Source organism: Stigmatopora argus, chromosome 6 (assembly GCF_051989625.1).
Source record: "Stigmatopora argus isolate UIUO_Sarg chromosome 6, RoL_Sarg_1.0, whole genome shotgun sequence".
NCBI classification, from domain to species: Eukaryota; Metazoa; Chordata; class Actinopteri; order Syngnathiformes; family Syngnathidae; genus Stigmatopora; species Stigmatopora argus.
Window position 1 is genome coordinate 19,972,946 of NC_135392.1, and position 24,695 is coordinate 19,997,640.

At 43.3% G+C, this 24,695-nt stretch overlaps 1 protein-coding gene across 8 annotated transcripts in view; it reads left to right on the plus strand.

Annotated features, from left to right (window-relative positions):
• Nucleotides 1-24,695, plus strand: part of mtmr14 (myotubularin related protein 14) — a 146,477-nt gene that overhangs the window by 47,916 nt on the left and 73,866 nt on the right. For all 8 annotated transcript variants that reach the window (XM_077603610.1, XM_077603611.1, XM_077603612.1 and 5 more), the window contains 2 exons: nucleotides 8,531-8,601; nucleotides 8,699-8,773. In XM_077603610.1, the coding sequence (XP_077459736.1) occupies nucleotides 8,531-8,601; nucleotides 8,699-8,773 (146 nt within the window). The remainder of the gene's footprint in view (nucleotides 1-8,530; nucleotides 8,602-8,698; nucleotides 8,774-24,695) is intronic.

The following is a 24,695-nucleotide window of genomic DNA, read 5'->3' on the forward strand; positions in this document are numbered from 1 at the left end:
GATACTTAAACTCCTCCACGTGGGGAAGGACCTGGTCCCTGACCCGGAGAGGGCATACCACTTTTTTCAGACTGAGGACCATGGTCTCAGATTTGGTGGTGCTGATTCTCATCCCGACCGCTTAACACTCGGTTGCAAATCCTAGATATTCTAGATAGTAATGAACAGAATGGGTGACATAAGGCAGCCCTGACGGAGTCCAACACCCACTGGAAACGGATCTGACTTACTGCCGGCTACGCGGACCAGACTCTGACACCGGTCATAAAGGGACCAGACCCCACGTAACAGGGGTTCTGGAACCCCATATTCCCGGACTACCCCCCACAAGACTGCGAGGGGGACCCCTGGATACGGCCCATCAGCACATTTGGCCGGGCCCTCTGAACAATACCAGAGACGCTATCGGAATTTTTTCCTATTTGGCCTTGAAGACTGGGACGTTTTAATCTTGTGTTTGGTTCATTGCACCCCCGCTGAGCCCACAAATCATCCCAGCGAAGCGGGGCTTTGCATTGCTTCTTTGGTGACACGCGCGGGGAGAGTGTTTCCCTTTGATACACGCGGGCACGTCCACCGGTGCATGCGCGATGCATGTGCGAGCAGAGTGTTACCGAGACATCTGGACGATCAGAGGTGAGGGCGGAGCCCTGGGACCATCGCGGACTATTCAACCATATAAAAACTGTGCAACCTGTTTGAGAATTGTTCTTTTTGACCCAGAGCTGTGGAGGGGAGCAACTCTGAATTGGATTTATATATTAGGAATAAATATCTTCTATGAAGAACCCAGAGAGAGTTATTTAGTTATTATTTATTTCTTAAATAGTTTTATTTATTTCCTGTTTTTTCTGTGAAGAACTCAGAGAGGGTTATTTAGTTATTATTTATTTCATTAATAGTGTTATTATTTGTTTCCTGACTTTTTTTATTTGGTTGTGTGGCTTTCTGGAAAACAATAAAAAAATTTAAGCTCCCCTACGATCGTCACACTTTTTCTGTTACAAACTGACACTGGCCCCCCATCAGAGAAGGGAAAAGTTATGTGGCCCTCACAGGAAAAAGTTTGGGGGCCCCCTGGAATAACAAGGGCATGTACGGGCCGAGGTTGTTTTCATCCTGGCCATGGAAGAGTGGATAAGCTCTACACTGTAGAGCTTATCCACTCTTCCATGGCCAGGATGAAAACAACACTGCTCCTCCTGAATCTGAGATTCGACCTCCTGACGGACCCTCCTCTCCGGTACCCCGGAATAGACCTTCCCGGGGAGGCTGAGGAGTGTGATTCCCCAGTAATTGGAACACACCCTCCGGTCCCCCCTTTTTAAAAACGGGAACCACCACTTGTTTCGATCAGGGGGGTGTTCGTCCCATTCACTCCCCTCCTGGTCTCATTGTCATTGCCCACGTGAGCATTGAAGTCCCCCAGCAGAACGAGGGAGTCCGCCGAAGGGGCACTATCCAACACCCACACCAAGGACTCCATAAAGAATACTCTGAACTGCTGTTTGCCGTATCCACGGCAACGCACTCGTAACAGAACAAACACATTTAAATTAACTTGGATTAATATCTGCAGACACTCAAACGTATGTTTAATGTAACTTTACACAAAACTGAATTCTAATTCTGAAATTGTTTTAATTTGTTTTACCTTTGTTCTCCGGGTTGACTCCACTCGGACGTTCAGCGGGAGTTTTTAAAAGAAACGCATCAAGGTTTGTTTGTTTTTGCCTCCCCTTCAAAATATTTCGAAACTGACGCGCACAAATGTCCTCACAATACGATAACGCGCGAACACTTGCCAGCTTGTCAGGGTGCCTCTTTTCTACAAAATCAGAAAACTCTTGCCACTTCGCTAGCATGTCTTTGATATCCTTTGTAGCCAGGCTACCTATTCCTCGCTACTGAGTTGCCGCAACATCTCCAAATGTTCACTCTCCTGGAGCTCGATTAAATCCTGTCATCAGTTCTTCGTGGTGCTCAGCGATTAGATCATTCACATTTGCCTCGTTAACCTCCAGCCCCATGGAATTTCCAAGTGACATGATATCATCCATGACAACAAGCAAGCTCTGTGACATGTACCCCACTCATATTTTTCAATTATTTCGCGCTTAATGTTGATTGTCAACGTTCGCCTTTTCTTTGCACAACTCTTCATTCCACCTGTTTGCTTTGGATCCATTGTTGTTCACTTTGTATTATGCATTGACTAACGGGGAAAAACACGGGAAAATGCAAGCTCTGCCCGTGCTCGTTATACACGAAAGAGATGCGACAAAAAAGATACAATGATAAACAGCCTCTCATGTCTTGGCCACCTGGCTTTCTTGCATCTCGAAATTTTTCTCGTATCTAGAGATAATTATTTGCTCGAAATTTTCCTCTTATCTCGAGCTGCTCGTATGTAGAGGTGCTTGTATGTAGAGGTGCCCGTATGTAGAGGTGCCACTGTATTGTCATTATACAAGTATAATGAGATTTAAAGCTTTCACTACATAGTGCACAAATAACAACAGACAGACAAATAAATAATCAATACATTAGAAATTAATATATAAGTAGTCCAAGTGAGGTCAGCAGAGTGAAGAGGGCTTGTTCCGCCTGAAGTCCAAGATGAGTTCTATGGTTTTTGTAGACATTCAGCGCCAAGTCGCACCGCTCGCTGAGTCTATGGACGCAATAACAAACAAGCAAACACAAAGAAAATCAATATATAGTAATGATAAATAAATAATCACTAAATAGTAACGATAAATAAATAATCACTAAATAGTAATGATAAATAAATAATCACTAAATAGTAATGATAAATAAATAATCACTAAATAGTAATGATAAAAAATAATCACAAAATAGTAATAGATAAATAAGATGTCATCATAAGAAGTATAAGTAGTAGTAATAAGTCTTGATTAGGTCCTAGGTGCAGAACTTGAGTTGAGTATGGTGACTGCTGTTGGGAAGAAACTGTCCTTGAGTCTGTTTGTCTAGGCAGTTATAGCTCTGTAGCGCCTTCCAGAGGGCAGCAGATTGAAGTAGTGGAAGCTGGGATGTGTATTGTCTTTTATAATGCTCTCTGCCCTTCTAAGGCACTGGGATTCGTAGATGCTGGACTGGGTGGGTAGGGGGCAGTTGATGATCTTTTGGGCTGTGTTGATCACTTTCTGCAGTCTTTTCCGGTCGGCTTCTGTGCAGCTTGAGTGGCACACTGATGCAGCGTAGGTCAGCATGCTCTCAATGGCAGACCAGTAGAAGGTCACCAGCAAGTTGGTGTTCAGTTGCTCCTTCCTGAGTACTCTCAGGAAATGTAGCCTCTGCTGCGCCTTCTTGATGAGTGCTGTGGTGTTTGCCACCCAAGTGAGATCAGCAAAGATGTGGACTCCAAGGAATTGGAAAGTTTCTACTTGCTCCACACATTCGCCATTAATATACAGGGGTGAGAGCACCCTTGTTCCGTTGGAAGTCCAGGATGAGTTCTTTGGTTTTGCAGACGTTCAGCGCCAAGTTGTTGAGAGCGCACCATTTGCTCAGTCTAAGGACCTCATCTCTGTAGGCGGTCTCATTCTCTCCTGTGATCATCCCCACCACCGTTGTATCGTCTGCTAATTTCACAATGATGTTCTCAGGGTGCGTGGGTCTGCAGTCATGTATGTAGAGCGAGTAGAGTAGTGGACTAAGTACACAGCCTTGGGGTGAGCCGGTGCTGAGCGTACGGGCAGATGAGAGGTGGTGACCCAGTTTCACATGCTGGGGTCGATTGATCAGAAAGTACTCAATCCAGAAGCATGTGGAAGGTGGGAGCCCCAGGTTGGCCAACTTGGGGATAAGAATGTCCGGTCTTATGATGTTTAAGGCTGAGCTGTAGTCGATGAAAAGCATCCTGACATAGCTCCCTCTATTCTTAAGGTGGCTCTGCAGCGTGGAAGGCAGTGGTTATTGCATCTTCGGTGGATCTGTTCGGCCAATATCCAAACTGTTGTGGGTCGTGGATGAGGGGAAGACAAGCTTTGATGTGTTTCAGTACCAATTTTTCAAACCACTTAGTGATAATTGGTGTGAGAGCTACTGGGCGGTAGTGACCCAGATTGTTCGCGGGTGACTTCTTGGGTACTGGGATGATGGTGGCCGATTTCAGACAGGCTGGGACGGAGGATGGTTCCAGTGAAAAGTTAAAATGTCCGTGAAGACTGGTGCTAGTTGGTCAGCACAGGCCTTAAGTCCTTTGCCTGGTATTCCATCCGGTCCTGTGGCCTTCCGTGGGTTGACTGCTTGGAGCACACGTTCACGACCTCCACAATGAGTGGGGTGGGGCTTCTTCTCGAGCTTGGTGTGGGATGTACTCGAGGTTTATGTGGTGTGACTGGCTGGGCAAGCAGCACATGTCTCTGGTGGTCTTTGAGGCAAAAACCCTGGAATGGGAGGAGTATGGTGAGGCCATGAAGAAGGACTTCCGGACAACTTCAGAGACATTTTTGTTCACCACCCGGCGTCTCAAGCGGGTAAAACAATGCTCCTCCAATACTGTGTATCCTGGGAATTGGGCGCTATGACCTCAACTCGGGATACTTTGAAGACCTACTGAACTCCATCGACATACCTTGCCATGAGGAAGCAGAACCCGGGGACCCAAGGCAGATTGTCCTATCTCTGGGGTTACAGTCATTCAGATATAACCTCAGCAGGTTCTAAAGAGGTCATGTAAGTTGTCTAACCAGTCTACATGCATTTAATAGATTTGAAGAAACCATTAGAGCACGTCTCCTGGGGAGTACTGTGGGATGTACTCCGTGAGTGTGGGGTAACCCTTTTATGACCGGTTTCAGAGTTTGGTTTGCTTCGCAGGGAGTAAGCCTGATCTGTTTTCAGTGAGGATTGGGCTTCTGATAATATATTTTACAGAGAGAATACATAAACCCAGCTGAGGGGTTGAGGGAGGCCGGTTTTAAGTATCTTAGGGGTTCATGTTGGAGGGAATAATGGGAGACAGATCAGTGGGGTGTCTGCAGTAATGCAGATTCATCGGTCTGCTGTGGTGAAAAAGGAATTGAGCGGAAAAGGCAAGCTCTCCTTTTACCGGTCAATCTACGTTCCTTATCGTTATTTATCTCTTTTTCTCTTTGAGCGCCATGGCCCATCACACAGCCGCTGTTTTTTTTACAACAGCCACCTGCTTGCATGCAGCCCAGGCTTTGACACAAATCTTCGTTTGACAGAAATCTTGAAATTTAATATTCTACACATTTTTACAGCATTGGAAAATGTTAAGATTCTATGCACACTGTGAAACCTGACATCCTGTGGAGGAAAATGATATCGACCATTGTTATCTGGGTTCTTGTTGTTTTGGTTGCAGCCCACAGCCTGTTACCATAGGGGAGGGTGACAATGGAGATAAATGGACTCTTATTAATCTAGCATCACCTGTCAATTTCCTCCTTAATCAAACACCTGTATGGGCCTTTTTGTTTTGGCCCTGTTGTTTCAAATTCCTTGATACCTGCGTAATGTGTATCTCATGCGATTATTGCATCCAGAGACTTGGTGATTAGGGACAAAACTAGACCACCACTAATCAGTGCAATTCGCTCGGTCTCATCACACCAAGACTGCCTTATTATTGGCGACTTCAACGCACCATCAATAGACTGGAGCGATGTCGTCTGCAGATCAGCCGACCGGTTCGATCAGGCACTCCTCGACACAGTTGATAACTGCTTTTTAACACAGCATGTTGCAGCTCCGACGCGCTTCCGCAGTAACCAACGCCCGTCTCTTCTGGACCTGGTACTCACGTGCTACCCGTCGTCGGTATCGTCTCTCATCATCCTCCCGCCGCTCTCCATGTCTGACCATGTGGTGCTCAAGTTCAACTGGCACGCGACAATTCCGGCCTTACAGAGTGAGATGCTTCCGAAGAGAAGGTTTTCTGCCCTGAATCATCACGCACTGGCGGAGGCTTCCGAGGCTGTTGACTGGGCTTCCTTCATGGAGATCACTTCAGTCGGCGAGCTGTGGACATTGTTGAAACAATCCATACTCCGGGTGACTGAGCGTTCAGTACCATTGTCGATGCCACGGCACCAGAAGCACAAACCCTGGGCGACGCAAAAGGTGAAGCGGGAACGGACTCTCAGAGATGTTGCTTGGCGCGAATTCCAGGAACGAGGCACGGCAGCAGCATATGAGGTCTACAAGCAGCAACGTAATAGGGCAGTGTTCACTGAAAGGCAAGAGCGGAGCAATTATGAACTGTGGTTAGCGCAGTCATCTCGTGCAAACCCCAAACGCTTCTTTGCCCATGTTCAAGCCAACCAACGTCTACACAATCAAGTGGTTAAACTCAAGGATGCTGATGGAATCGGTGTCACGAATGCAGAGGGGCAAAGCTCTCTTTTTGCTAGGGTGTTCGCAGGCATTTACAAAGCCGATGATGGGCGACCAGCACCTCCATTTGCTCGGGATGTTCCCCCAATGCCTGCAGTTGCCATTACACCTCCTGAAGTCTACCGAGCCTTGATGTGTCTGGACGCCACTAAAAGCCATGGTCCGGATGGTATTCACCCGAGGGTCCTCCAGGCACTCGCTCCGACCATAGCACTTCCCCTCGCATATCTCTTCACACTGTCCTTGCAATCAGGTGACATCCCCGAAGACTGGAGACGGGCCGTCATCTGCCCTATCTACAAGAAAGGAGACCGAGAAGACCCGTTGAATTACCGACCGGTCTCCCTCACTTCAGTAATCTGCAAAATGTTCGAATCTCTTATCAAAACGTCCATGATGGCCCATCTCCAGAACGCAGTGGCGATCTCCGATAGTCAGCATGGCTTCGTGTCCAAGAGATCCTGCCTCACTAACTTGCTGATGATGGAGGAATGGGTCACTCAATTAATGGACGATCGACAAATTGCCGACCTGGTCTTCCTGGACTTCGCTAAGGCGTTTGACTCGGTCAACCATCGCTTGCTACTCCGCAAGTTGGAAGCGTATGCGATTCACCCAGCGGTCGTGAGGTGGATTGATGCGTTTTTGGCTGGCCGCACCTTTCAGGTACAAGTCAACGGCATACTCTCAGAGACTCAAAACGCCCCCAGCGGTGTCCCCCAAGGCTCCGTTCTTGGACCACTGCTGTTTGTGGTGTTTGTAAACGACCTGCCAGAGCACATCTCCCAGCGGGTTCTTCTCTTTGCCGATGATGTGAACCTCGTTGCTCCCCGGAGCGACTACGAGGACCTGCGTAGGTGCCTTCATGTGTGGAGATGGTCGAACCTGTGGGACCTGCAGCTCAACATCACGATATGCAGTCATTTGGCTATCAGGGCTCCTCCTGATGCACCTCTTGACTTTGAACCGGGACGCCTGGAACTGGAATGATCTCAACGGTGCAAAGATCTGGGCATCATTGTCGACGACACGTTCAAACCAACGGCCCAATGCATCCAAGCAGCCAACAAAGCTCGCGGAGTGCTGTTCCTAATGTTCCGGGCCTTTGCCATCATCACAGCAGACATCTTCCTTCCGTTGTATGTTTCCCTGGTGAGGCCCATTCTCGAGTATGGGATCCAAGCCGCATCACCGTACCTCGCCAGGGACATCCAGCATCTGGAGCGGGTCCAGAGACTTGCAACGAGGATGGTCCGCGGCCTCAGCTTTTTATGTCCTACGAGGAAAGATGCCAGCGACTCAACCTGCCGACCCTTGAGGCTAGGCGTCTGCGAGGGGACCTGATACTGGCCTACAACATCCTCCACTGTATCTACAACATGCCCCGCAACCTCTTCTTCACGCCCGCACCTGATCGTGGTCTGAGGGGTCATCCGTGGAAGCTGTATCCTCGCAGGTTCCGGTTGAATCGGCGGAAGGCTGCTTTTTCAGTGCGCAGAGTGTGGTCGAGAAGCCGACGGTCGCCCAGTTCAAGAGGGCTCTGGATGACGTTTTGGCCGTGAGGCAGTGACCACACCACGTTTTGTTGCACATTTTTTGTATCTTTGTTACATGGCCCTTAGCCTTGTGCTTTCTCTTGCCAATAAATTGAATTGAAAAAAAAAAAAAACTATGGTCACACTTGCTGGTTTTACTGCTCACATTTAAGTTCCTTATTATATTGACCCAAATTATGTGCATTTCAACAGACGATCCTTCCGATTCATACAGTATCTCAGAAATACCACGTGCGATGATTTTTCTTAAGATTCTCCCTTCAAAGTAACACATTTGTACTCCCCATTAAAACCATAAATATGGAGGTAAAAATTGTGAATCAGGGGGCATCTTAGAGAAATCGTAAAATTCAACGATTTTAAGGCAATTTTAAGGGTTCGGCTTATATGCGGAGGGGGTCAATATGCGAGAAAATACGGTCGTTTTTTTTAATCTACATTTGGAAAAGATCCTTCATAGATTTTTTACTTCATGCAGCATACTGTACTCCTGAGAAGGAAGCAAAAAGTCTGTCCTGAGTCCCATGGATGATGATATCTGAATTCAGCACTAGATCTAACACTGAGGATTGATTTTTGTTTAGGCTGTGAATTCTTTAAAGACTACAAAGATAGAGACTACACTGCTGAGGGACTTGTTTTCAATTGGAACCAGGTATGTGCTAATATGATTAGATTATAATAGCAGTTACCTTTGTGAACACCAAGAATTATGTTATGACTCATGAAATATATTTCTGCTCCCATTACAGGACTTTGTAGATGCTCCCTTGACAATCCCTGCATACTTTAACAAGAACCTAAACATTGACTGGGCTCAATACCAGGTATTTCTTTTATATGATCACACAGTCCAATGTAGAGTGCAGTGATAAGGGTTTTTGGGGCCAGCTGCCCTAATTGCTCAGTGTTCAGATGCCACTTTTGACCCACTGAGTAAACATACCAGGATCTGGTGGGTGGCTTGGTTTAGAAGGGGAGTACAGTAATCCCTCAAATATCGCGGCTAATATAGACCAGACATGGCCGCGATAATTGAAAAATCATGAAGTAGGATCACCCCTACATACAATACTACGTTTTCTCGCCTATACAAAAATACAAATGCACAAGTACAAATATCAAGAACTGTATTTATTAAATACAGTCATACCTATACTTACGAAATTAATTGGTTCCAGAACTTTTTTCGTGACTTCAAATTTCTTCGTAAATTTCACATTTCCCCCTGTAGTAACTTTAAAATAATTTTCATTAAACACATCAATTTGTATCCTCCTATCCAGGTTCTACAATACAAATATCATCAAAAGTTACTCTTCACAGGATATGGAAAATAACAAAGTCACTTGTCAAGGCAGAGGCGAAAAATGATGTATTCAGTGGTACTCGAGAAAAATTCCTCTACGTCCCTCTTAATGAGCGAACCCAATTTTTAAATCAAACAAGTACATTTACACAGAGGACTCGACATCCTGGGACTCGTCACACTTCGAAAGAGTGCGAGAATCTCCAGTATGGTTTGCCATGCGGTGGTACGGTACGTCACCGTAAACTACTAGCGTGTGCTGGATTGTGTTTTGAATCATATCTTTCACACAAAATTAGTAGCATAATCTCAAAAATGGGGGTTGCAAATTCAATTCAGAATGTTGAATCATGGTCCGGGTGTAAACCACGACCACAGTGATGCACCTACGGCTGAGTGATCCTGGGCCATGGTGTTGACTAGGGCCTTCATTTCAGCTATGGCACGAGTAATGTACTGGTTTCATCTGGGATGAAGGTGCAGCAGTGTTCTCCCATTATGGCACACACACACTTCCATCCTTGGCTGTTATCAGATCCAGGACCATCCGGTCCTGCAACTCCATTTCCCTAAGGGCTTTTAAATCATCTGCTATACCCTGTAGGGCATTGACAGTTTGGTTAATGAACAGTCTCATGCAACAGTTCAATGTCTCTACACGGAGCATAACTTTACCCACTCCGAGCTGGGGAAGTAGTGACAGTATGATTTTCTGGGGGGTAGACCACAATTTATGGTCTTCAGGAATATCACTGCCCCAGATTGAATCATGTGGTTTGAATTGCACTGATTTTGCACTGATATCTCTTACTGTTATGTTCACTCCCCTTAAAAGTAATGCATCTTAGACCATCTGCACCACTGCAGATTTAAGTGTGACGCCTAGACCCAGTGAAGTCAGGATGACGGGATACCTGTGGAAATGGGTATACGACTACACTACATTCATTCACACCAATCAGTTTCTTCTGGAGCACCATGAAATTATACCACACATCTTCTTCCTAGTAGTTCTCCGGATTGTTCTTCTCATACCACTTCACTCTTCTCTGTGATAGGAGTATGTTACCATCTTGTTTTTCAGCTTGAGTCTCTGGGCAGGCATTCATACACACCCAGGCTGCCACTGACAGTGCAGTCACTGTGATGAGGGTGGCAACAGGGTGGTCAAGGTTAAGTGAGGGGTGCTCGTGGCAGGTGAGTAGACGTCAGATGAGTTTTTCACGGACAAAAGTTTTTGGCACCGTCTGACTTCCAGTCTTCTCAGAGTCACGTGTGTCTCGAACTACCTTGACATGGGATTGGTGAATCCACTTTGACTTTTCATCGATCTTTGCTGCTGTGGGGGGTGGTTGGGTTGAACCACGAATGGGTCTTCCCATCGTGCAGAGAACCAGGACTTCCTTTTTATGACTCGGATCAGGATCCGGTGACCTGACTTCACCACCTCCTGTAAGGGAGGCAAAGGGGATCACGGCAGCTTACATGTTCTTTGGACAAGTTTTTCTCCAAACATTTTTGCCATCCACTCTGCGAGTGGATCTGCCTCGCCCTTAGTCTCTTGTCACGGTTCACCTTCCCATAGAGGAAGTTGGAATGGTCTTCCATGAACTATCTCAAAAGGTGTTAATCCCGAGCTAGTTGGTACTATGCGTTTTGACCAGTGATAAGCATTCTCCCCATGGCTTCTTTGTCTCTTCGATGGTTTTCTTAAGCCTTAGTTTTATCGTACCATTTGTTCGCTCTACCAGTCCCACGCTCTGCGGATGGTACGAGCAGTGGTTTTTAGACTTATTCCTAGGTGTTTTGCCATGTGTTGCACTATGCTGTTTACAAAATGAGCTCCATTGTCACTCCAGATGATTCTGGGGATCCCATGTTCTGGGTTTGTGTTTACAGATGGCCTTAGCCACCGTTAATGCGTCTGGTGATTTTTGTGAAGACTATTTCAGTCCATTTAGAGAATGAGTCAATTAGACTAAACAGTTCATACTGGTTGCTTCTGGATAATTCAATAAAATCCATGTGTATAATTTCAAATGGGTAGGTACCTTTTGGGCATTGGCCTCGTTTGGGCCTGAGGTTACCTTGCACATTATGTCTGCAACAAATTAAACAGTTCCTGCAAAAAAGTTTTAAAGTAAGTATTTAGACCTCTGAGACATGGAACATATGCTGTACCATGTCCATCATCCCCCCTGTTGAGACATGCCTCCTTCCATGGCTCAATCTTGGAATAAATTCTTTGGTAGGCACGGTAGGCCTTCAGCTGTGTATAGGCCGTCTGCAGACTGTTCTGCGCCTTCATGTATCCATGCATCTTTTCCTTTCTGTGGTGCAATGTTTTGCATATCAATTAATACTGTTTTTGAGATCGACTCATTTTTTGTTGTTGTTGTGTATACTGTGCAGTAAGGGTTTGTGCTGCTTCTATAGCTGCTGTATTCTGTCGTTGCCTTCAGCGCGTGCTTAACATTTGCATACAGCTATTTGGTTGGGCTTAATACCCCAATGAACAAAAATCACAACAATCTTACTTATTCCATCACTATACTTTGTGAAAATCTAAATGCCTTATCAGTCAAAATTAAATATGCTAGCTGGTATTCTATTATGATCACTGCTTCCTTGTTAAGATCAAGAACTATATTTGTTTTTTTCTTTCCTGCAGTTACACAAATTAACTAATCATACTAAAAATAGGAAAAATACAAACAGCAAACCAGGCTGCTTTCTCCTCAGAAAAACAGCTTTCCTGTTCTCTGCAACAGTTACATTCACATCAATTAATATCCAGAAACAAATGTACACATTTATAATTCTGAATAGAATTGAACCCACTAAAATGTAACCACCCCTTGTTTGCCAGGGTTAATATTTTTAGCATAACCGTGTCCTTAAGAGCAATTAAAATCCATTACTTATAAAATGCATACTAATCAAGTCCCAATTCATTCAATAATGTGTATTGCGTTGCATATTAAACTCAGTTGTTTGAAATTCAAAATACCCCAATCTAGTAGCCTTTTTTATCAAAGGTAACATTCCATTGTCTTTGGAGTTTGTCTATCATCTCCTATAAAACTTTCTTAATCAATATTTTTCAATAGTCAGGCATGAAATTAAAATCTAGTTACATTTCTATCCATTGTAGTTTCTCTTTTCTTTCTGATCGTTTACTTTAACTCTCTGTAAGAAGGTTTAGTCTCAATCGAAACGCTTTCACCTTTTTTTATATGAAGACAATAAAACCAATATAAAAAAGTATGGCCTTGCTCCCTGAGCAATAATCTTTGGCATTGTTCCCCGAGCAATAATCTTTCCAATCAATATTGGAGTGTTTGCCATTTCGTCTGATCACGTCAAAAAGTTTATCTTACCTGTCTCCTCAAACGTTTCAACTGAGAGAACCTTCCTACAGTGCACAAGGTGGATCCGCATCCCCCTTTCGGCTATTTTCATGTCTGCTGGTTGGTCAGCAACACTTGTACGGACGTTCTCACTTTGGGTTGCCAGGCTGCTGGGACCACCGCTGGTCCAGTCTCTTTCCTGTTGAGAAGCACAGTCTCCTTCTGCTTACCCAAATTCAATGCATTTCTTTAAAGTTTTTTTCCTTTTATGTAGTTAGCCAGATTAGCCTCATCATCCAGTTACAATCGTGTAGTGAATCATGGCATTTTGTATGGTCTACTAAATAGGATTTCCATATGTTGTTGTCCCGTGACCTCATTATGTAGGCACAATGATTTCATAACGAAATATGGAACCTTTTGTCCATCCTGTCAATTATTCTGTTAACTCAATTTGGATGCCATTATCACTATAAATCAATGGTTCTTTGGAATTCCATATCATGCACTGTCTTTGTTTTTTCATCTCGGTGCTCCCAAATTCCCCATTTGGCATAGCAGATTGGTTCCTCCACTTCAAGTTTAACATTTGGAGTACTGCTGCTGCATTCTCATCAAAAATTTCATTGGACTAAATCATTTTCTATAAATTGTCATTGGCATCCCTGAAAAAAGAAAGAAAAGGCTTATTGGCAATTTCAGAAATTGATTTCAAATTTCTAAATCATTTTCCACCTTTATATCTGATTGATTGATTGATTATATCTTGGTGGTCGGTCAATCAGAAACACAAAAAGACAAACACTCATAATCAGACATCAGTGGTCTGCAATTTTTTTATCACCGCCACAGGGCGCATCCCCCTAGTGGGGCTTCTTGGCTGCTAATCACTTTCGCTGTCTCGTGGCAATAATCATTCTCAAAGGAAATAGGTCAATGTTGTTTGGTTGACATCAATTGTTTGATGCTTATGCAATCTGTAATATTCTAATAGTCATTAATATGACCCATGCCAAAACATATTTCACCTGCTCAGGGCAAAGCAATGAAATATTTTCCGTGCACTGAAAATACCTCATGCTTATTCCATCCTAGGGAAATCATGCCTATCCTAAATTAATTATTGTATCTAAACTTCCAGGTACAATTTACCTAATTGTTGGAATAACGATTCAAACCTTTTAAATCATTATTAGTAATATTTAATTAAAAAAGGAAAAACATCTTTCAACAAATTCTGCTTACAACTTCGAAGGAGATGCCTTGTGACGTCGTCTCAGTCCACAGTGCATTCTCCTTCGAAGTTGTAAGCAGAATTTGTTGAAAGATGTTTTTCCTTTTTTAATTAAATATTACTAATAATGATTTAAAAGGTTTGAATCGTTATTCCAACATTTGGTCCTTCGAGTAGCCGGGGTCAACACACCGATAAGGAATCCAGACGCTGCAGTTTAATATCTGGAGTGACCGTGCACGGCGAGAATCCCTTTTCCAGGCTGGATTATTTCTCAGCAGCGCCTGTTTTCTAATCGGTTGACGACTATCCTCTGGGTAAGCATCTATCGACATTTCTGCCGAGTCCGCGTGTGATGGCTGCATATTGTTGACGGGATCCAAATGCGCGAAGGACATCACACGCGAAGGCCTTATTTTGAGAAGTAAGGCTCGCATCCTGGGGATGGCGATTTTAAAACCCTGCGGATACTAGTCACTAGCAGGTAGACACGGTGGGGTCTATAAAAATGTGGTGGTCGACATTGGTTGTGTGTGCGTAGTTGTTAAAGCGTAGTTGTTAAAGAAAAAAAGGTACTACGGGGATACACACAAATCCACTCCAAAAATGGGTGGTGCAAACAGTAAAGCGGCTATTGACGACGATCCAAAGATGCGTCTGCCGTGTACAGATTGGATTGTTGAAAATCAAAGCGCTACAAGGGTTAAACACCTAAACTTATGGATAAATAAATATGGATTTGCTGGCCAGCTTAATATGCATAAGATATTGATACTGCAGGATAAAATACGTGCTAAGCATGGGGGAAACCTTAGCAAAATGGAGCAGGAGGGATATAATGATACCTATTATTGGTTTATGATGGCAAGGAAACGGAGTACAGTTGATAACGGTGGGACTGGAAACACAGAGGCTGTGTTATTCCACAGAAAAGAGGAAGATGAGACTGGCCCGGTGGGGAAGAAGTGTGTTGTTGTTGTTGTTAAAAAGGAGGGCCCCCTCCGACAAATATGAACGACCGGCTGACCAGGTCGGGAGGGCCCGTGGGGGACATGGGGAGAAAACGCTATCTCCCCAGCCTGGGGCGCCGCCAATGAGTGATGTGTTTATTGAACAATATCCCATGATCGAAGTTGCTAATATTAATGTGGGCAAGGAGCAGGCTCCTACTAAATTTGGATGTTCGTGTTAAAAGGTGATTGGCATTCTGTTAGAGGTGATTGGAATCCAAAAGCTGATGGTGGCCCGTTGTGTCATGACGGTCGTGATTTAAATTTGAGAGTGCATGAACTGATTGATCGGGTTACGGGGAAGTTTAAAACAAAAGCTAATTATACCGTGATCAGCAGAGCTAAGCAGAGGGATGGTGAGCCTTTTGCAGAATATCAAATCAGGATGACGGCTTGTTTTAAAGCCAACAGCGGCATCGCTGAAGACCACGCGGTGGGCAGCCTTTATCAGGAGCATCTAAAAAATGTGTTGCATGCTCATTCAAATGTGTTGCATGCTCATTCAAATTATACTTATATATATTACATATATTGCTTGATTGCCTGGACAAAAAGGTCTCTAAAAACAAGGCAGGCCTGCTCAAAATGATTTGAATGAGGATTTTGAACATGAGGATGTTGAGCTAATTTTAAACCAGAGATCACATTCTTTGGGAATGAATTCAATTAGATTTTTTTGTGTGATGCTGAAAGTTGTAAAATGGCAATTAAAATGGTTATTTCAAAGTGCTAGGCATACTTTGTTGATAGTAACTAAATGTACTGTCAATGTACTGGAATTAAATGGCTTATTGTGGCTTATCCTGGTTTCGTTCCCGTCTGCTAGCGGGAATATTTTGGTTAACAGAAATACAAAACAGCCAATTAAATGTTTAGCGGGGTTGCCAAAACGGCGTTTTGGTCATACTCTAAACTTGCCGAATAATGCTTCGATTGCGGGGGAAGCGCTCTGTTTGGTGCGGCTGATTTGATGGTGTTAGACATTATAATACAGTATAGTAGGCGCGCGGACCGCACAAGCGACTTAAATTTTTGGGGGACCCCTTCCGTGGAGAATATTACAATTATTGGCCTTGAGGGCGCTGAAGCAAACTTGAGGGCAGAAATGGGTTTTGCTATGATATAGTTGTGCTTGCAGCATATTGTGATTATGGGGTCTTGGCAAACTATGGTGATATAGTTGGATATCGGGAGAGTAATTAATTTAGTGTAATTAATTTAGTCTTCTCTAAAAAGCGTTATAATTGTGTGCACAGGAGGACAAAAAGAAAAGTGAGCGTTTTGGAATTTGTAAACAAAAGATAAGAATGCTGCTTCTGCAGCGAGCGTGAAGGTCACAGTCAGCGGCTAAGGGTGCGCTTCCGTTTAAACATTTTAGAATGAGAACAAAACATAGTCTGCAAGGGATGCAAGGTTCCGCGATTATCTTCGCATTTATTTTTGGGATTTAATCAGAAATGTCTTTCGAGGTGATAGAAAATCTGTTTGGCAAAGATTGATTTGGTAAAAGCTTTGGAATTGGGAATAATACTATTATTATTATTTTCTTTTTTCTTTTGTGAAGTTCAAAGGGCTCTTAATTGAAGAGAGCTAGTTTTGGAGGATAAAACGATATTATTACTGTTTTTGAATGGTTGGATTGTTCAAAATACTTTAATATAGGAGATTGGCTGGTTAAAGAAAAATGAATGGATTTTTTTACAATATTATGGCTTATTGGTTACAATTTGTGGGTCCTTTATTAAGCATTGAAAATTGTATTTAGGAAATGCCTAGTAAAAGGTTGATTTCTCTAATTTAATTATTGTAGATTTTCCTTGTGGTAACAGAGAGCTATAAGAAATAGCTCTTATCTTAAGTAAACATAGTATGGGGTGATTTACAAATTATGTTTTAGGTACTAAGAGTTATTTGGTTGTTAAAGAGATCAGACATGAATTTAACAATGCAGAAATGGCATGAGAAATTTCGTGGCATTCGTCCAAATTATTAGGTAAATTGAACCTGGCTGGGGCAGATAAGATAATTGATTTAGGATAGGCATGGTTTCCCTAGAAGAAACATGGAGCGTCTTTAAGTGCACAAAAGACGTTCCCTGTTTGACCTGAAGGGGGCATATGCTTTGGTATAGGTCATATTGATGACTATTGGGACGTTATTACTGTCTATTGCTTTAGGGGCATACACATTAAGAATTTAGCCAAAACTTACTGCATTGCAATTATGGGGTTAATACACCTGAATGTTACGGTGATAACGATTGGCAATAACAAGCTTAGATAAAGGGGAATATCTACAAAAAAAATCTAAATTCAGGTGGGGCCTTTCATGGTGTGAAACAAGTGATGAAATAATGTCTACGTTTTAAAAATAACATCTCCAAATTATAAAATATCAACCTTGGAGAAATGCTTTAAGTAGATGGGTTGACTAGAATGGGCAAAATTCGATAACATTGAAAGGGGGTGTAACTTAATCCATAACATGGAGATAAAGTTTTTACAAACGGTTAAAATACTAAAAGGGGGTGTGTGTGTGTTTCAATGTGTCACAACTTTTCCGTTATTGCATTATTGGTGAATAGATAGTTAATCACAGCCACTCGCATGGCAGTCTACATGCTGACTGACTGGGGTAAGGGGCGGTGGCAATTGAACAAATTTCTATTTTTAGATATGTGGCATGTGAATCTAATACATTAATTATCTAGTTTCTTCAGGCATCAATCTTGCGGTTCGAGGATCTACTAATGCGGAATGGATCCAGACCTTCCGGAGTGTGGAGTATTCCTGGTGTCCTCAAGAATTCGTAGGTTTTCTCTGGGTACTCCAGTTTTACTCCAACAAACCAAAATTATGGATGATTGGGGGAGCACTCAAAGCAAATTCCTTGATTATGAGTGCGAGCGTGGATGAGTGTCTGTCTTTTGGGTTTTAATTGGCTGGCCACCAAGATATATCAATATTCTAATATCAAGGTGGAATATTTCTGAAATCGCTGATAAGCCTTTCAAGGACGGCGGTGGCAGAGTAGGACAGAAACAAAAAGAAAAGAATTTCGCCTAATGAAATTTTTTGATTTCTGCAATGGGAAATCTTGGGAACCTGGGGGACTAAACAAAAACAAAAGACTTATCTGGGAGGGCTGCCATTTTGAGTCATGGTAAATTTCATGCCTCAAAAAAGGGGGAGGTTATATATTCAATCTATATGCAGATATATGGCAAAAACACGGGCGATTCCCCCTTATGTCAAGCTACAAAAGCTACATATCCATTTCAAAGGATACACATGGATTTTATAGAATATGTGTGGTACATAACAGTCCTAAAACAGATTGGGGAAACCTTGTTGCAGAAACTGGTCTAGATTGGCAAGCTTGGATGACACACGTGTGCGAAAAAACCATCAGGCCTTCGATAAAATTAACCCATACGGTGGGGGGATTACAAATCATAATTCAGACTGACAAATTAACTTGTGGATCTTTGTCTGACGTTTTTCCTAAGTCCATGGGTAAGAAGGTCGTCAGAGATGGAAACACCCGGATCCGCCATAGTAAAATTAAAATCTGAGATGACCAGAGAATTCATTTCTGCAACGGGGAGTTCCCAAACGGGAGGCGGTAAGAAATAATTGGTTATTGTTGATGGAAAATGCAGCTATTATAAATCAAACCTGTATAACATGTATGGGGGGCCGACCTCTCTTATGAGTAGTACCCGCGCAAATTACCCCTGATTGTGTAAAGGAGATAATGACAAAAGAAGATGTAAGCCCAAAATGTATGAAATGGAATAATGTCTACCCAGTTACAACGGCAGCAAAGGACAAGCCTAACTTTTCAACACATGTCGCGTTTAATCATTTTACCTGCTTAGTCCTCACAGGGCACGGTCCGGCACTGGGAGCGATAAATGTGACGTGGTGTGCCCACGTCCTAAAACAGACTGCACCCCTGATTCCACGTTCTGACCTATGGTGGTGGTGGGGTCAAAACAAATTATACGACTCCTGCCAAAATGACAGCAGGACTTTGTGCCTTGGTCTCACTGCTATTACCAGTGTCTGTTTTTCCATCTACAGTAGAGGAGATACAATTGGCTGCACAGAAATCCGGCTCGAAGGACCAAATGTTGGAATAACGATTCAAACCTTTTAAATCATTATTAGTAATATTTAATTAAAAAAGGAAAAACATCTTTCAACAAATTCTGCTTACAACTTCGAAGGAGAATGCACTGTGGACTGAGACGACGTCACAAGGCATCTCCTTCGAAGTTGTAAGCAGAATTTGTTGAAAGATGTTTTTCCTTTTTCGTTATTCCAACACTAATAATTTGGATGAATGCCATTTCTGCATTGTTATCTTCATGTTTGATATCATTAATAATTTGGATGAATGCCATTTCTGCATTGTTATCTTCATGTTTGAAATTATTAATATTCTAAATGATTCTTAATACTTAAGTCTAAATCGCAAATCACTCTCATTTTGCTAAAATAGCTATATGAGGATAGGTAAATTCCGCTGGCTGAATTCCTCATCCGCTCCAAGCCAAGGAGACGATGTGGTGTTTACTCAAGATAAGAGCCATTTTCTGTAGCTCACTGTTAGCACAATTAAAATTTTGAGAAACTGACCTACTGGGCATTTCCTAATGATAAATTTCAGTGTTTAATAAAGGACCCATAATTTTTCACTGATATGTCATAATATTGTCAATTTTCTCTGTCTCTATCTCTCGCTCTCTCTTTGTGCGGGGAGTTGGGCGACCATAGGCTGGGTTGGTGGGGGATGGGCAGTTTTGAGCCAGCACTGTTGTTTTGACTTCAGTTGGCCGGCCGCCATCTTTTTCTTTGTTCGTGGCCCCACGTTAGTCGGCCATCTTTTCTCTTTGTCCTGTCTTCAGTTGGCTGGCCGCCATCTTTTCTTTGTCCTCCTTACATGCGCTCTGCTCAGCCCCCCCTCATCCTGTTCTCTTTCCCTCGCTTCTCCAGGGACGTCCTGTCTCAATTTATTATCTCTTAAATACTTATTTTATTATCTTATTTATCCGTCTAAGTACCCTTTTAGCCGTTTATTCTCTTATTTTGCGCGGCAATCGTCAAGATTTATGAGCCTGTCACAGCGTACTTATATAAATACTTATATATATATATGATGATTACTTGCATGTTTTATAGTTATTATTCTATTTATTTTTTATATATTGGGATCTTTCTTCATTACCTTTGGCACGGTATAATACTTTTTTCTTTTTCTTTTTACTCAATTCTCGAAAACCTTTCACAAGGACTCATGCCTCTTACTTCAGGTAAAGCTGCGTCACCAGCCAACCTCTTGCATGCTTAGTGGGTCCACCAAAAAAGTAACTTTCCCAGATATAGACCGACTAAGTTTACATCTGTTGCATACCTCACGTATCTATTTTCCTTTTTTGTGACTTACATACTTCTCAACGGTATGCACACAACTTATCTCCCAAGAATGGATCGTTTTTCTCGACTCTTTCACGAGTAAAAACAAGGTTTTATGCCGAATTGGTTTTTACAAATTAATTTTAACCAGTGCCTTACCGTATTGGTGCCTCCTCTGCATGAAGGGATCATTCGTTATCTGTTTTCGGGCCACAGCAGACCAGATCACCGTCTCTCAAAGCGGGAGTAGCTGACGTCAGGATTATTGGCTTTCTGATCTGTCGTGGCTGGAATCCAGATATGAATCCCGGGTTTCAAAGGCACCAGAAATGTTAGGGCTATTCCCAACATCTAAATAATCTTCAAGCAGAGAAGGCATCAAGAACGGATATGTTTTTCTCCATTTACAATCAGTGGCGGGAATCTACCAGTCATTACATCATAACAGTGACGTGGAGAAACTGTGGAAAAAACTTAAGGTTCCGGGGCACATTCTTACTGTGACACAATCTCAGTCTATAACACTTCTCCCCCCTAAAGTTAAAACATATAATAAAACTCAACTTGCATAAACATATAGCATTTTAGTCACTTTAAAAGTGCTAAATACAACCCTTACTCTTAGCAATAGATTAACCCTAAACCAGTAGCAAATATCTCTAAGATATAAAACATTTAAACTGACTGTGTTGTCATTTTTTTTGTTTTTTCTTAAACTCAAAACAACATTTTTGTAAACACGTCAGAGGCATTTCTTAATTTAGAAACACAGTCTGTCAGGAGGCTTGTGGTGCCTCTTTGACCTTCTCAGTTCTGCAGTAGTGTTCACAGTTTTGGGAGCAAACAGTGCATTGTTGGAAGGATTTGGGGCGGGTGAAGGTGGACCAGCTTGCACTGGCAGCTCATCAGTGTGCTCCGGTTCAACTGGTACAACCATCCAGTCCATGAGCTGTTCTCACTGTTTTTGTGTGAAACAACCTGAGGCTCCTTCCCCTCTCCATCAGTGCGGATACGCACGTGGTCAAGGTGCCTTCAAATCAGTCTGCCATCCTGTAGATCCACAATAACAGACACAGGACCAGAATTACGGTGAATGACACCTGGCAGCCATGGTGAGCCACTGCCAAAGTTTTTCACATACACGCTGTTTGCAGGTTTAAACAGCAGTTCTCTAGCATGCCGATGTCTCCTAGCTTTCTGATCATCTTGTGAGCGGGCAACTCTGGCTCCCACATCTGGATCCCACATCTGGATCAGCATCTCAGCTGGGGATAAACCAGTGGTTGAGTGAGGAGTAAGTCGGTACTGGAACAGGAAACGTGAAAACTTCACTTTCAGTGAATGTCCTGACATTTTTCTCAGACCTGCTTTCAGTGTCTCAACTGCACGTTCTGCTAAGCCGTTTGAGGCGGGGTGATAAGGTGCAGTACGAACGTGGCGGATTCCATTTTTCTCCATGAATTCCTTGAAAACATCACTGGTGAAAGTAGGCCCATTATCAGTGACAACGTTACCTAGCAGACCGTGTGTAGCAAAAATGCTTCTGAGTGTATCAGCAGTTTCTGAAGCTGTGATGTTTGACATAATGTGTGCTTCGAGCCACTTAGAATGTGATTCCACTAACACCAGGAACATGTGATCCATAGATGGAACAGCAAAATCCAGATGGAGTCTGGACCATGGACGACTAGGCCACTCCCATGGGTGAAGTGAAGCTGCTGTTGGCATCTTTTGGTTCATCTGACACTGTGAACATGCTTTTACCTTTTCTTCTAAGACAGCATCCAACCCAGGCCACCACACAAAAGACCTGGCGAGGCTTTTCATGCGGGAAACCCCTGGATGGGCTTCATGTAGGACTTCTATGATCTGTGTTCTTCCTGGGGGCGGGACAATGACTCTGAATCCCCACAGGATGCAGCCATCCTGAACACTGAGCTCTTGTTTGCTGCTTAGCATAAGGTTTAAGCTCTTCCTGCTCAACTGCTGCGGGCCATGCATCAACCAGCGCTTAACCTGTGACAAAACTGGGTCTCTATCAGTCCACAATTTTATTTGTTTGGCTGTCACAGGTGAGGTTGACAGTCTGTCTAACAGAAACACAGTCTCTGGGGGTAGACTACAGAGACTTGGAGTGTCAGCAAGGGGCAGATGGCTGAAAGCATCAGCATTTGAATTTTTACTCCCTGACTTGTAGACTAAGTAAAACTGGTATGCTGACAATGTTAATGCCCAGCGCCATACACGTGCTGAAGCCATGGCTGAGATACCTTTCGTCTCACCAAACAGACCTATGCTTATGGTCTGTAAAAATAGTAAAAGCACGCCCATACAGGTACTGATGAAAACATTTTACGGCAAAAACTACAGCTAGCCCTTCCTTCTCGAGCTTTGAGTAGCCTTTTTCAGCTGCTGTAAGTGTACGTGACACATATCCAATAGGCTTTTCTGTTCCATTGGATTTGGAGCTTCCTTTATCGCTCTCACTTTCTCTTCTAGTGGAGACAGGCCATGAGCTGAAATCCGATGGCCCAGGTAGGTGACACTTAGAGCTTGAATAACACATTTGCTGTGTTTCAGGCAAAGCCCAGCTACTGCCATTCTGTTCAACTCCTGATTGAGGTTCTGCAGATGCTCCTCTTCACTTTTGCCTGTTACCAAGATGTCATCTAATAGACAGCTACATGTGGAATGTTTTGCAGAAGTTTGTCCATTTTACGCTGGAAAATAGCTGGACTGGAAGCAACGCCAAAAACTAGGTGGTTGTATTTAAACAGTCCCTTGTGTGTTGATCGTCATATATTTCTTAGACTCTTCATCCAGAAGCAGTTGTTGATAAGCATGACTCATGTCTATCTTTGTAAATGTTTGACCACCTGCTAGTGTAGCAAACAGGTCCTCCCCGAGGGGCAGTGGATAGGTGTCAAGCTGAGAGGCTCGATTTATTGTAAATTTGTAGTCACCACATATGCGCACCCCACCATCACCTTTCAGCACTGGCGCAATGCCCAGTCAGAGACCTCGATAGGCTCGATGACGCCTAGCTGCTGCAGTCCCTCCATCTCTGCCTCCACTTTGGCTTTCATGGCGAACGGTACTGAGCGTGGTTTGAAAAAGCGTGGCTATGTGTTGGGTTCCACACACAGTTTCACTGTTGTCCCTCGCAGGCTGCCTAGCTCATATTTAAACACGTCTGCATACTTGGTAAGTATGTCTCCTATCACAGTAATATACCTGATTTATCCAGTTCAGGCTGTTTTTGAGTAGGATGTCACGTCCAAGCAAACTAGGTCCTTCTCCTTTCACGACCAGCAGTCTCACAGTGGCCTCCTGGCCTTGATATGACATCTTTACCTCTATAGCTCCTAGAAGTGGAATGCACTCAACAGTGTACTGTCTCAGTCTAATATTTGTCTATTTGAGTGCTGGTGCCCGTCCTGAACGCCACAATCTGTGGTAGGTGGCTTGACCTATTACTGAAGCTGAGGCTCCTGTGTCCACCTCCATTTGTAGCTCTTTGCCCTTCACCTGTAATGTTGCATAGATGCGCTCTGCTCAACTCTCCTTGAGGTTGAACATGTTATATGCACATTTCTCCTCAGGTGCCTCACTCTGCAGGTGATGTGTGTCCCCTTTGGGTTTCATTTTCCCCTCCTTTTTATGTTTGTCTTTTTCCCTGCCTCTGCACTTCTTAGCTATGTGCCCTTTTTTTCTTGCAGTTATGGCATATAGTGTCAATAAAACCACAGTCATTGGCAAAATGTGCTCCCTCACCGGTAACATTCAACTGATTTTTTTAAACGATGCACGGCGGATAGCTGCCCACTGGCGTTAGCTTTCTGAATGTCCTTTGTGTTGCTAGCTTCCATTTCCATAGCCTGAGCGATATCCAGCGCCTTCCTGGAAGTAAGCGTTGTTTCTCCTAACCTGTCACGCAGCATGTCATCAAGCACACTCCCAACAATTGTTTGGACAATTGTCTGAGCTAAGCCACAAAACCTCCCAGCTTCCGTGAATGAGTGTGCAATTTGAAGCGCTGAACAATCACCGATGGTTTCGGGCAGTGATGATTTTGCACCAATGTTACCAGTTCTTTGAAACTGAGATCTCCGGGCTTCCAAGGTGTTGCTAAATTACGCATCAATAACGCACGCTTACCCGGTAACAGTTTCAGAACATTTTACTAAACAAAACACTTAGTCATTTACAATCAGTGGCGGCAATCTACTAGTCGTTACATCATAACAGTGACGTGGAGAAACTGGAAAACATTTAAAGTTACAGGGTACATTCTTACTGTGACACAATCCGAGTCTATAACAGGTTTCATAACCTGAAAATTTCGTACCTGGAAGCTTTCGTAAGTAGATGTAAGACTGTACTGAAGAATACGTCCAACCCTATTTGTTATAGTATTTTAGTTTTT